This window comes from Diospyros lotus, chromosome 3 (assembly GCF_014633365.1).
Source record: "Diospyros lotus cultivar Yz01 chromosome 3, ASM1463336v1, whole genome shotgun sequence".
Lineage (NCBI taxonomy): Eukaryota > Viridiplantae > Streptophyta > Magnoliopsida > Ericales > Ebenaceae > Diospyros > Diospyros lotus.
In genome coordinates, this window is record NC_068340.1 from 38090243 (window position 1) to 38104682 (window position 14440).

The window sequence follows — 14440 nt, forward strand, 5'->3', positions numbered from 1 at the left end:
ATAGAAGGGGGATGGAAATGAGAGAGAGAAAAAGCAAAAAGAAATTAAAAGGCAAAATAATCACTTCATTTGATCTCATAATGACAAGAGAGACGTATGATATTTTTTAAAATACAAGAATAATATATGACTTTTCATTAAATCTTAAGACTGCTATATGGTTATATACAACTAGAGCTTTATTTTTAAATTTTTATGAAAAAAAGGCTTTATTTTTTAACGTGTGGGCCGAAAACTTCGATTAGGCCCGATTGTAACTTATACCTCGGCCCGCCCCGTTAAACGTCCCCTCCTATGTATAACCCGGGTCGGCTTGGGCCGGATCCAATGGACAAACTAAGCCAGGGTTGAACTGAAACCTAGACCCGCGAGTACGGGTCGGGATCCTTCCGGTTCAAAGCTCCTTTCTTCTTCATTCTGGCGAAAGAAACCCTTCTCCAAGCATAGCGCCTACAGTCACAGTTGTCTTCCGTAGCCAATCCGGACTGTTGAATCAAGGACCTGTTCGGCTGTTCACTTTCATTGCAGAAAAGAAGGTAAGCAAACGGCAGAAATTAGCTCGCAAGCTGTTCAAAGAAGCGCACCCGGAGATGTTCCCAAAGCCGGAGCCAACGCCACCCAAAGACCCGGACAAGAAGAAGAAGAAGAAAAGCGTGCTCAAGCGCAAGAAAGCAGAGGGGAAGGAAAAATTCAGAAAGCACCCGCTTAGAGTCCCTGGAATGAAGCCTGGTGAGAGCTGCTTCATATGTAAAGCCCAGGACCACATAGCCAAGCATTGCCCACAAAAGGCTGAGTGGGAGAAGAACAAGGTTTGCTATTTTCAGTTCAAGTTTTAGGGTATTTGTAACGCCCGTAAATAGCTATTAATTTAATTTTGGGGTAATTGAGTTTAAGAGAAATATCAAAATAATTTGTGGTGGTTAAATAAAATTAAATTAGGTGATTTTAAGGAAATAAGAAATTAAAATAATTAATTAATTTGTATTAGGAATTTATGGAATTATAGGAAAATTAAAAGAAATTCAATAATGGGATTTTCAGAAATTTCGGGAGTTAATGTAATTAATTAAGTGGGCGTTAGTGCAATTAATGAAAAGTTTCAGGTGCTGGCGTGTATTGCAGAAAGGCCTAAAAATCACAATAAATATAACATAATGCATATATAGGTTGAAGATGCATGCGAGCGCGAGCGGTTGCGCGCGAGGCGGCCAGGCGGTGGACGCAGCTTCGAATCCGCGGGCAGGCGCGCGAGGAGAGGGAATTTTTGGCTGATTTAATTCAGCCTTTAGACGTCGAAACGACGTCGTTTCGGTGAGGCGGTGGCCTCCCAGTGGCTGGCCCACGCGCTGCCACGTGGTCGCGTCTCCTCCGCTTATTTTTTGCCGCATTTAAGCCCGATTTCGGGCGTGATTTTGAGCATAGAAACAGTAGCAATTTCAGAGAAAAACCAGCGCGCGCACTGGAGAAATTTGTGAGATTTTGGGGCTGAAAAATTTGGATTAAATTGTGTTTAATTCTAGATTTAATTATCCAGGTATGTAGAGCAGCTAGTAATTAATATTCTGTACGGTCAGAATTTCGTTTTGCGTCCAATTTTATTAATTTTGGCAAATAATTGGGATATTGAAGTTTGTATAAGTTTTACTGCTTTTGGACCCAACAAGCCCAAAGATATCTCTGTTAAGGCAAGTTCTTCTTACCTATCTCGACGTTTCTGTCGTTGGTGATTTATTGGGCCTCCCTTCATTTGTTTCGGTGATTAATTAATTATGAAGTTTTTAAACGGTTAGTTTAAGATTTAATTTATTAAATGGATCTCGTGGGTTTTATTCGTTGGTTGCTTACGGGGGTTTGTGCCACCCCCCTGCCTGTTGGGAATGATGTCGTACTCACCCGGGGATAGGTTCTTAGCGGTTCGGGTATTAATTGGATTTTTGGTTATTTTCTGGCCGGAGCGGTTGTGCAGTGGGGGCTAGGATCGGCGGTTCGGTGATGGAGTGACTGTCGTACGGACTACCTTAGGCCGCTGGCGAGTCTCTCCTACCCACTGACCGTTGATCGGTGCCAGGCACTGCTAACTTGCTTAGCCGTTATGTGATTATAGCATGCCTGCTTATATTTTATTCTCGTTGCATGGCTTGATGTGCACATGGGTACGGGCTGCATGTTGGGATTAACATGATTTGGTTATGCTTGGTCACGGACATTTTAGCTTGATTATGATGCATCCAGCACGGGCATATGCATCGCGTGTGATTTACTACGTGGGCGGAGCATGGCTTGATGCCTGGATGTATGGGCGCCTTGTATCACGTTGGTGCTCATTATGCCTTGCATTTTATATGCATTGCATGGTTACTGGTAGTTATTAGTTCTCGGACGGGAGTACCGTTCCGAGGGAGCCTTTGGCTCGGCTGTCGGGAGTACCGGCAGGGATACGGGTGACGGGAGTACTGACCCGGGACAGTGCGCACAGGTTTGTGGTGATTTATGTTGCCTTTCAGGGCAGCGGCAGGTTGGTATGGGACTTGGGTGCCAGGTGTTCTATGTGGGCCCAAGGACCGGTATATGTTTTATTATGCGGCACTGTTGCGTTGTTGCATCACATGACTTGTGTGTACATGTGGGTTTATATTTGGGGTGATCTTCTCTTCTGTTTCGTTTACAGCCTTCCTTATTATATAAACTTGCTGAGTCTTGCGACTCACCTTGCTTTACATCATTCCAGGTAAGGGTAAGGCTAAAGTCGAGGGCGAGGACCGTGCCACTTAGCAGCCAGCCGTGTCGGTAGGGTGTACAGTTAGCTGCCCCCGTTTTCTCTGATGTTTTGTTAGGAGTTCTGATTCTCATTTTTTACTGTGCCCGGTTGTTCCTTGTATCATTTATCGTTGGCACAGGTGTCTGTATATTTTTATATACTCCTTGACTGCTGTTCCAGCACGGTACTTGTAAGCGTGCATGTCTATTGTTTTGCTTCCGCTGTTGTATTTTTCATATGTATGCATGCCAGGGTATTTTTGTCTTGTGTTTGTTTCTCTTCTCTTATGTAGGCGTTCTCGTTCGGATTGACAGGGCGGTTGGGATATCCGGGCGGGGGTGCTTACAGTATTTGTCATCATAGATAGATATTTATTCCTAAATCTTATGCGGGTATTTCTTTCTCAGCATTCAGTTAACGAAATTGCTAGTTGGGTTTGCATTCTATTTTATATTGTTAGTAATCTGCTGCCAGCATATACGTAATGGTCCTAATGGACTACTTGCGTTTGAGACTTTGTTGCATCTCAAAGATTTTGGTTATGGAGTACCAATTAAGAAAAAAGACGCTAAAATTTTGTTGTGTACATACACGATTGACATTGAGTTTAGTTGGGCAATCTGCAAAAGTCTTTGTTTGGAGTGAACTAATAGCGGTGGTTTTGTGTAATAATATGATCTTTGTAGATATGCTTGCTTTGCCGGAGGCGGGGACACAGTCTCAAGAATTGTCCTAACAAGAATTACTAAGCCAGCGTTTGTTAAAATGAATAAAATAAAGTGATATCAAAATAAAATTGGGATGCTTTCCGGACTAAGATATGGAATGGTCAAGATAAGGCCGGAAAGCATTCCAAGATTTCTATCAGAGTGTTTGTTAAATATTTTGAAATTCACTAATAATTATATTTTTTTCTTTTTATATATTTGTTAATGCATATGATAAGCACCAAGATAAGAATTTTTTTACCAAAATATTCCTATTACCAAATTTATGATTAAAATAGTATTTTATGATTAATATGAATTGTCAAAAAAATTAAAATTAAAATTTTATTTTCTAAATTCATGTTCAAAAATAAATTTAAAAAAATTGAAAAGTAGAAATAATTATTGTTAGAATTACAATAATTCCACCTAGATAATTAAAAATGGTCAAAACATATTTTCATAATAGGTAATAAAATATAAAATTAAATAAAATAATTTAAAAAATCGGTGAAATGAATTATATTAGTTAATAAAATATATAGAGAGAGAATTTAAATTTTAAAAATCAATGAAATGAATAATGTTATTTAAAATTTAAAAATTGTCAAAACATATAACAATTTAAAAATGCATTAAGTAATATTAATTATAAGAGTTAAATAAATAAGTTTTTTAAATAAATTTAAATCTTTAAAATGCATTAAATGGCATTAACTATCCTATAAGAGACATATAAGTAATTAAGCATTATCTTGAAAAAGCCAAAAAATTTATCGGAGGGGGAGGTCGGATAAATTTATCTTGAAAATGGGAGATAAGAGGTCATATAAGGGCTTTTTCGGAAGTGATCAAATAATCTTAACAAACACGTTGAAAAGATCAAATATTCGAAATGTTTCTCATATTTGATATTTTCTCTCCTTTATCTTGATTAACAAACACCCCCTCATTAAATTGAATGAATAGATACACAAAAACTGATTCAATTAGAAGCGCCCTTCAAGATCACATATTTTTTGGTGCTCATCCTCTCAATATATTCTCTTTATATTGAGCATTAATTTGGTCATCGGAGTCCACATTAAATTACAAAAACCTTACTTTTATGGGAATTAATGCTTGATGTTCCGATCGAGTTCCCATTCATAGCAATACCACATATTTTTCCAAATTTGTATAACTACATATATACTTTTATGGTTTACAATTTCTTTATATGTCAAATATATGGTTTCAAAATTTGTGGTCGCACCCTTTTTTTTCTATTCCTAAAACCTCTCTCAATCAAATTATTTTAAATTTATAGTTTTACCAACACTTTTCTTAATTACCTTTAAAAGTGTTAAAAGACTATTTCTATAGTCTTTATATTTTTTAATATTAGTTGTTGTTCTTTAATATTTGTTCTATTTTATTTTTTGTTTTCAAAAAGAAAAGGCAAAACAAACGGAAAAAACGTTGTGAATTAATTACGGTCAGAAAATTCAAAAGCAAGAGTCCCATGAAGTCAATGATTTAAGTCTTCATTCATTATCCATCTATGCCCTAACAAGACTTTAGTCCTTGTTAGTATGCCCGTAAACAACGGGGTACGTACAAAACAAATCAAAGTCTGCTTGTGGAATTTTAATTAACCAAAATTATATTTTATATTGATATATTACATATTTATATTAATATGATTTGAGTAATTCTCTAAGGGGGCGTTTGTTAAAATGAACAAAATAAGGTAGTATCAAGATAAGTTGGATGCTTTCTGGATTAAGATATAGAATGGTCAAAATAAGGCCAGGAAGCATTTTAAGATTTCTATCAAACTGTTTGTTAAATTTTTTAAAATCCACTTATAACTATACTTTTTCTTTTCATGTGTTTGTTAATACATATGATAAGTATCAAGATAAAGGTTTTTTTTACCAAAATATCCCTATTACCAAATTTATGATTAAAATAGTATTTTGTGATTAATATGAATTATCAAAAAAAATAAGATTAAAATTAAAAATAATATTTTATTTTCTAAATTCATGTTCAAAAATAAATTTAAGAAGAGTTGAAAAGTATAAATAATAATTTTTAGAATTACAATAATTCTACCTAGATAATTAAAAATGGCCAAAACATATTTTTATAATAGATAATAAAATATAAAATTAAATAAAATAATTTAAAAATTGATAAAAGGAATTATATTAGTTAATAAAATATGTATAGAGAGAGAGATTTAAATTTTAAAAATCAATGAAATGAATAATGTCATTTAAATTTTAAAAATTGTCAAAACATATAATAATTTTAAAATATATTAAATAATAGGAATTATAAGAGTTAAATAAATAATTTTTTTAAATAAATTTAAATTTTTAAAATACATTAAATGGCATTAACTATCTTACAATGGGCAAATAAGTAATTGAGCCTTATCTTAAAAAAATCAGATAAATTTATTCGAGAGGGATGTCGGATAAATTTATCTTGAAAAAGGGAGATAAAAAGTCACGTGAGACATTTTTCGAAAATGGTCAGATAAACTTAACAAACACGTTGGAAATACCAAACATCCGGAATACTTTCCACATCTGATATTTTCTCCCTCTTATCTTGATTAACAAACACCCTCTAATTAAAGGGTAACGTTTACGACCTCAAAATTTTTTTTACTTAGAGTGCGTTTGATTGCAATGGTAGAATTTGAGTGGAAAGAAAATGAATTTCAAAGAATTGAATTATCTAAAATTAAATTCTAGTCAAAATATCAATTGAAGGTGTTTAATTGGTTCAATTAAATTTCAAGAAATTATGTAAAAATAAATCAAAAATATTACACAAAATATTTAAAAAATCAAATATATATACATATATATATACATACAGCTTGATTTTGGTTCCCATGGTCGTCGTCACTGGCTACCGCTGCTACCCCCATCGTCGCCTTCAATGGTCGTCGTCGCCGTCACTAATAGCCGCTCTCGCTCGCCCTCTTTCTTGCTTAGTCCTCTCTTGCTTAGTCCTCTCTTGCTTAGTTTGTCGTCGCCATTGCCATTGTTGCCGTCGAGCTTCCTCTGTCGCCATCGTCGTTGTTCCCTCGGCCGCTGCCTCTCGCAATTCCTCTCATTCGATCGCACTCTCTCTCGTTTACCCTCTTTTTCAACCACTCTTCTTCTCCTCTACCTCTGCCAAATCACTCATCTCTCATTGTCTGATAAATCTATTTTAGCCTCCCATGAGAAAATAGATTACAATAAAAGTGGGAAATGAGGGTTAATCAAATATTTTTCATGAAAAAATTAGTTAATCAAATACTACAAAACCTAACATTTGAGTAGAAATTGACCATTTTTTATAGAAAAAATATACAATCAAATACACCTCAATAGTTTTTTTTATAGAAAAAATGTACAATCAAATACACTCAATTGTTTCATGACTGGAATATTGAATCAATTTAAAAATTTTAATAATATGAAGCCAATGTGTGGTGTGGCTTCCGACATAAGTTAGTTTAGATATTTTAAATGTGGAATGCACAAATCTCATCCCATCCCATCGCATCAAAGTTAAAAGACAATATCTTTGGGTTTTTTAAACATGAATTTAATCTTTTAACCCAACAAACCAGATGGAATGACACGTAAATAGGATTTGATGAAGACCACCCTTTTTCTTTTTTCGTAGCCATGACCTAACATTTAGAATAACCAAACCTTGATTTTGTTAGCTTAGCTTGGTGGCGTCGAATTGTATCTTTCAAGTGAGTTATATATGTCTCCTAAATTTTTTCATGATTTTGACGGAAGGATGACTTAACATTAGTAGTGTTCTATTCTCACTTGAATTACACACAACAAGAAGCCAAACGAAGCCATATTATTGCACAAAACAACCAAAGAGACTGCTTGTCTTTGCGACATCATTTGACCGTTACACGGTCTGTTCCCTTCTCAACTGGGAATTCAAGCACCACTCCTCCTTGGAACTTCTTCACTAAGGTCTAAAGAAATTAGGGTCACGTTGTTTTCAATTTTTCATGAATATTATTATTATGATCAGTGCTTTAACTTCTACGTTACAACCATTATAATTTTCTTAAATTCTCATGATTGTGTACAAAATTATTTCACTATTCTAACTCAACAATTTAAAACTATTAATGATTCCCAGATTTTATCATAAAATTAAATAATTTTGGTAAAAATAGCTTTCCATTTGGGTTATAGCATATTTTTATGAAAAATTAGTATTTTTTCTAGAATTAATTTTTTATCTTCTTCCTTATTTGTTAGGGTTTAGTGAAAGTTAAGGATAATTTGTGGTTTATTATAAGTAAGGAATCACTTATTATTTATTTTAGTTTATGATAACCCTTTTGATGACAAAACCGTATAATTATGTACAAATACAAATATGTCTAAACTAAAATAAATAATAACTCATATGAGGTATAACAATATTTTAACTCCATCAATAATATTATTTATGAGAAACTTCTCTATACGCACAACCCACACTAAAGTACCCAAAATTGGAGGTTCGTGTTTGGAAGAGTCAATCCCAAGGTCAATGCAAGATAAGGATGAATTTTGGGCTATAAGAGTATATTTTACTGTGATTTTAAAGTAAATTTTCTATTTTTCTTTTTAAGTTCTAAAAAAATAATGTTTGGTCATGCATAACTTCACTTTTAAACTGTAATTGATTCTCTAAAAAACCAAATTAAGCTACTTAAAACCAAAAGTAAAGAGCCTCATTCTTTTTAATTATATAATGAAAGCAAATAACTTATAGTAAGATCTATATTTATAATTATTTTAACATTAATAAGTACAACGTTACATTTAATTAACCAAATATCACTTTTTTAACATCGATCTTTCTACAACAAATTATAAAAAAAAACACAACTCGGAAATACCAAACAAATTCTAAATAAGGAACCATTTTCTATTCCTGAGAGCTATTTTAAAAATAAAATTATACTGTAGTATCTATATGCCAATAAATAATACTTTGCATAGAACTGTACCATAGTTTGATTGCACCATTATCAAAGATTTTTTATTCTCAATAACTGAGCATGAAGAGGCCACCTCGATCATTTTCCAACAATATTAATTTTCTACTAAACAAAACAAAAATGTATGGCACATATTTAATAAACCCCAATTTCAAAGTACTCCTGTACGTAGTCTCCTCAAAATATGGTATAAATATAGGTCTTGGAAGGAGGAATGCTTCGTAGAGTTGGGAACCGAACACATAATAATATTTGCCTTTCCAACTTTATATATCTTCATTTCCTTAATTAATTAGCTTCTGTAACCATGGCTTACTATGGTATCTCCAACGCCCTGGCAATCCTGGCTCTCGCACTTGCTTTCTGCGTCCATGGCGCTCTGAGTGAGTACACAGAGTTAAATTATATACACACATATATATATATGCATGGGCATTTTAATTAATTAGCATCATGCATGCAGCTTGTTCTTCTTTCTTAATTTGACTCTTGCTTGATCTTCCAATATTCAAAAATATTGTGGGTGGTTAATATAATTGTAAAACATATTTACATATGATGATGTTATAAAGATAAAATTTTTAAATTGAAAACAGAAGTAGAATGATGCATGTGGCTCATTTCTACCCCCTCAGGTGAATTACATCAATATATAATAATATGAGATTAATTACACCTAATAGAGATATATGAAAGTCATTTAAATATGTTATAATTTATTTTGAAGTGATGAAATCTAATTAGGTTGCTATATATATATATATATTTGAGATATGAATATTCTTCTTGTTAAATTCATGAGTTTATTATCAGAAATTAACGCTTTTCATCTGTATTATAATAATAACAGTAATACTAATTATGTAATTAGGCGGGGGGGTGGAATGCGAGAACCTGAATGAAGACTCGTGCGCGTTCGCCGTATCATCCTCCGGCAAACGGTGCTTTCTGGAGAGGTCCGTGAGGAGGAGCGGGGAAGAAGCGTACGAGTGCCGGACGTCGGAGATCGACGCCGGCGGCAAGCTCAAGGATTGGGTAGAGAGCCAGCAATGCGTAGACGACTGCGGGCTGGAGAGGACGGTGCTCGGCATCTCGTCGGACTCTCTTCTGGAGGCCGACTTCAGGCAGAAGCTCTGCTCGCCGCAGTGCTACGGCGGCTGCCCCAACATCGTCGACCTCTACTTCAGTCTTGCTGCTGCTGAAGGTACCTACAACTGAAAACAACGTTAATTTGTTCGTAAATGATTTAAAACATCGTACATTTACTATTAATTAATTAATAAAATTATCTAAATATTATAAATAAATTACAATAAGTATATTTTATTTGAAAATCAAATATATTTAAACTTGGCCCTATTAGAAATTCAAACTTGGGTCTTTTTTTCACCAAGACCACGAGAAAAGAAAAGGTTACTAATTTAGTTTTTAAGTACAAACTTACTTGCAGGTATATTTCTTCCAAAATATTGTGAAGAGCAAGGCGGAAAGGCGAGGAGGGGAATGGCGGAGATCAGAAGCTCAGGGCTGACTGTGGCGAGTGGGCCTATTGAATCAGGAAGCGCCGACGGCGGCTTTGTCCCTCACAAGTTGATGCTTGGACCTGCAATGCCTCCCTATAATTAATTAATTAATATATATATATATATATATATATATTGGGTTTTCAATCAAGTTGTTAAGGAATAATTATAAGTGCTTCCTCTTCTTTCGGAGTGCTTTTTGCTTGTGTTTAATAAATTTCGCCATTCTTGTGCGAGACCGTACGTCACCATTGCAACCATATATATAGAATCAAAAAGAAATTAAGTTGACGTTGGAATTAGAAAGAAAACAGATGCTTTCTCCTCTCCTCTACTGTAATTCAGCAAGTTTAGCAACTTACTGTTGTATTGTATTGTATTGTTTTTATTGCTTAGATTGGATTTGGGTTTGAATTTGAATTTGTGTGAAATATTTATATATATATATATATATGCTCTCTCAATGTCTCTCTTAATATACATATATTGGTTGGCATAAAAATACATATAAAAATTATTTCTCCATAATGTGGGTATTACTTGTACTTAATTAGTTTGAATGTTAGGTGTTGAGCTAACTTATTCATATTAATTAAATTTTAATGATTAATAAAAATATTTTTATGATACAAATATTTTCTCTTATTCATATAAAAAGTAAATTTAAATTTATTTTTATAATTACTTTTAGATATGTTTTCTTGTTTTAATCATTTATATCTCAAAAGTTTATATTTAAATTTTTAAATTTTGAATTAAAGAAAAATTATTTTTAGACATATTTTCCTTATTCATACAAAAAGTAAATTTATTTTGAATTAAAGAAGATTTCTTTTAAACATGTTTTATTATTTTAATCATTTATGTCTCAAAAATTTATATTTGAATTTTTAAATATTAATTTCTCATACAAAAAGTAAATTTATTCTGAATTAAAAGTGAAACATATTTTCTTATTGTTTGAGAAAGCCTAAATATTTTTGAATTTCAAACTTCATATTAACCATTTCTTTAGTGACTAAAATACTTATAAATACCCCCAAACTCATTTTTTGATAATCAAAGTACTTTCATTATATATCCAAAGTACCTGAAAGCTCTCAAACGCTCTCAAGCAAAACATCCAAGCAATTCGAGACTCTCGAAACATTATTGCACATCCACTGAAGAGCCACAAGGTAAGAGGAGAAAAACTCTTCAAGTCTTTTACGATAAATCTGAACTTCTCCATTTAATATTACAAATTTATTTATTTATTTAAATATTATTGACTTATATAATTTGTTCTTAATTGCTTATTTGTGTCCAAGTGTGGACAAATTATTTATAAACATTTAAATTATTATTGACCATTATATAGGTTTTCTAGATCCGTTAAAATCTAGGTAAATCTAATTTTCAATGTAAGTAGGGAGAAAACTTTGTGTTCCCAAATCTTAGATTCTTTGCCATGCGTTGTCAGAAACTCTTTGATTTTTATATTATTTTAATTTAAAAAAATAATTTTTTTTTGAATATTTACATCTTTAAGTAACTCAATATGATACATTAACCAATTTCACATTTCTTTAAACATCAAAGATTCAACACCTAAAGATAAAAATATTAAATTTTAAATTAAGCTTTCTATTTTGAATAAAGTTTTACACTAAAAATAGTATTTGATCATCAATGATTTTAAAAAAATATTTTTATTTCTTTTAGATCATGTCAAATTCTTATACATTAAAACTTACATTGTTGGTGTTTTTTTATTTAAAATTTATATAATATTTTAAAACTTACACAGTTGATATTTAGAATACTTTAAAATTAAGTATTAAATGCTTTTAAAATTAGAATATTTAGAATGATACTTTTAAGAAAAATTAAAAAAAATCATAGTTTATGATACTCTTTATTTTAGTGGTCGAATAAACACAAATTATAAGTGTAATATTTCTAATTTTAAATATCGATTAAGGTAATTTTATCTAAAATTTTTTTACTTTCTATTAATGTTTTTTAACTTTAAATATTTTATCTAAAAAAAATATAAGTGTAATATTTTTAGTTTTACTTTAAACTTCAAATATTGATTAATGTTTCTAACTTTAAATTTTTTATTTAAAAAAAGTTTCTAAAATATTTTATCTAAAAATATTTTCACAAAAATAAAAAAAAACAACAGGAATGGGCCCGACCCGCAAAACCCACCCATCAACAATTTCCAAACAACACCAACCAAAGGTTTATGGATAATGTGTATTACTCTATGGATTTATTGTATGGTATGGATGAATTTTTTTAGTTCGTATATGTGTTTATTACGTTGATTTTTAAATTTTTTTAAAAGAAAATTAAATTATTATTTTATAATTTGAGCCAGATTTAGAGACGGAAAAATCAATCTCAAAATTCCTCTTAAAAATCGACAAAATAGAAAAATCCGTCTCAAATTTGAGAAAGATTTTTTCGTCTTTAAATTTCAAATAGATTTAGAAATGGAAAAATCCCTCTAAAATTTGAGACGAAAAAATCCATCTCACAACCCCTCTCAAAATTGAGACGGATTTTGAGACAAAAAAATTCGTCTAAAATTTAAGACAAAACAAATTCGTTTTAAATTTGAGATGAAAAATATGTCTAAAAATCCCTTTTAAATTTGAAACGAATTTCGAGACGGAAAAATCCGTCTCAAATTTGAGATTAAAAATCTATCTCAAAATCTTTCTCAAATTTGAGACGGAAGAATTCATCTCAAATTTGAGACGAAAAAATCCATCTCTAAATCCGTGTCAAATTTGAGATGGAAAAGCCGTCTCAATATCCCTCCCAAATTTTAGATGGATTTCGAACCAAAAAAATTCGTCTCAAATTTTAAACTAAAAAATTTGTCTCTAAATCCATTTCAAATTTGAGATGGAAATGGTAGTCTCAAAATCCTTCTCAAATTTCAGACAGAAAAATCCATTTCAAATCATTCTCAAAATCTGTGAGGAGCATTTTTGCGACGGACTAAAATCCGTCTTAAACCAAAAATTCATCTCAAAATCCGTCTTTAAACAACTAGTTTCTTGTAGTGAGAAAAACCCAACAAACACTCACACTCGCGTAGCCTTTTTAGCTGCCTTTCTTGCGCCAAAACCCACCCACCAATAATGTCATTTCCCTCAATTTTTTCTTTTTTTCATATTTTATATTTTCTTTCTTTTCTTTTTTTTTTTTATTTTTTCCTTCTTATCTTTTTCTTCCTCCTAATTCTCCTTCGAAACATTTTTTTTTCTATATTTTATATTTTCTTTCTTTATTTTCTTTTTTCCTTCACATCTTATTCTTCTTCCTACTTCTCCTTTCTTTTTTCTATGTGTGTATATATTTGTATGTGTATGTGTGTGTATATATGTATGTGTGTGTTTTGGGCGATAAAGGGGCGGGCAATGATGTGAGTAGGGGTCTCTGAGAGAGAGGGAAAGAGAGACATGAGTAAGGGAGTGGGTGGGTGGGTTTGTGAGAGAGAAAAAAAAAGAAAGGTAGTGAGGAAGAATGAAATGGTTTTTTTTTTTAGGGGAGAAAATATATAGGTATTTGATCTCAGCTATTAATTAATATTCAAAATTCATCTCAGTCATAAGATTAAAATGTATGTTAGACATTTTCAAAAATCGTTCTATTTTATTATATAGATATTTTAAAAGTTACACTATTGATATTTCGAATACTTAAAAATTAAGTATTAAATGTTTTTAAAATTAAAATATTTAGAATAATACTCTTTAAGAAAAATTAAAACAAAAATCGAAATCTATGATACTCTATATTTTATAGTGGTTGAGTAGACACAAATTATAATTATAATTTTATCTTATTAACAGGCATATGTAAATAAACACAGATTATAAGTGTAATGTTTCTAATTTTAAATATCGATTAAGGTAATTTTATCTTTTTTTTTTACTTTCTATTAATGTTTTTAACTTTAAATATTTTATCTAAAAAAATTATAAGTGTAATATTTTTAATTGTACTTTAAACTTTAAATATTGATTAATGTTTCTAACTTTAAATTTTTTATTTAAAAAAAATTATAAAATATTTTATCTAAAAATATTTTCACAAAAAAAAAAAAAAACAACGGAAATGAGCCGGACCCGCAAAACCCACCTATCAATAATTTTCAAGTAACACCAATCAAATGTTTAAATAATTCAAAATTAATTATTTTTACATCAATCAATTTGGAGAAAAAACCTAAAAAACGCTCACACTTGCGTCACCTCTTTGACTGTCTTCTTTGCGCCAAAACCCACCCATCAACAATGTAATTTCCCTCAATTTTTTCTTTTTTTCATATTTTATATTTTTTTATTTTATTTTTTCCTTCCTATCTTCTTCTTCTTCCTGCTTCTCTTTCACGCACGGTCCAAACCTTTTTTTTCTATATTTTATATATTTT

General features: G+C 31.3%; 1 protein-coding gene across 3 annotated transcripts in view; it reads left to right on the top strand.

The window, feature by feature from the left end:
* Positions 1–10492, top strand: part of LOC127797688 (uncharacterized) — a 16327-nt gene extending 5835 nt beyond the window's left edge. The window contains exons 1-3 of one of the 3 annotated variants that reach the window (XM_052330793.1): positions 8699–8865; positions 9354–9686; positions 9933–10161. In XM_052330793.1, coding sequence (XP_052186753.1) covers positions 8790–8865; positions 9354–9686; positions 9933–10108 — 585 coding nt within the window. In that variant the 5' untranslated portion in view covers positions 8699–8789 and the 3' untranslated portion in view covers positions 10109–10161. The other 2 variants (XM_052330791.1, XR_008022264.1) reach the window with 2 other exon arrangements.
* Positions 10493–14440: the final 3948 nt, after the last annotated feature.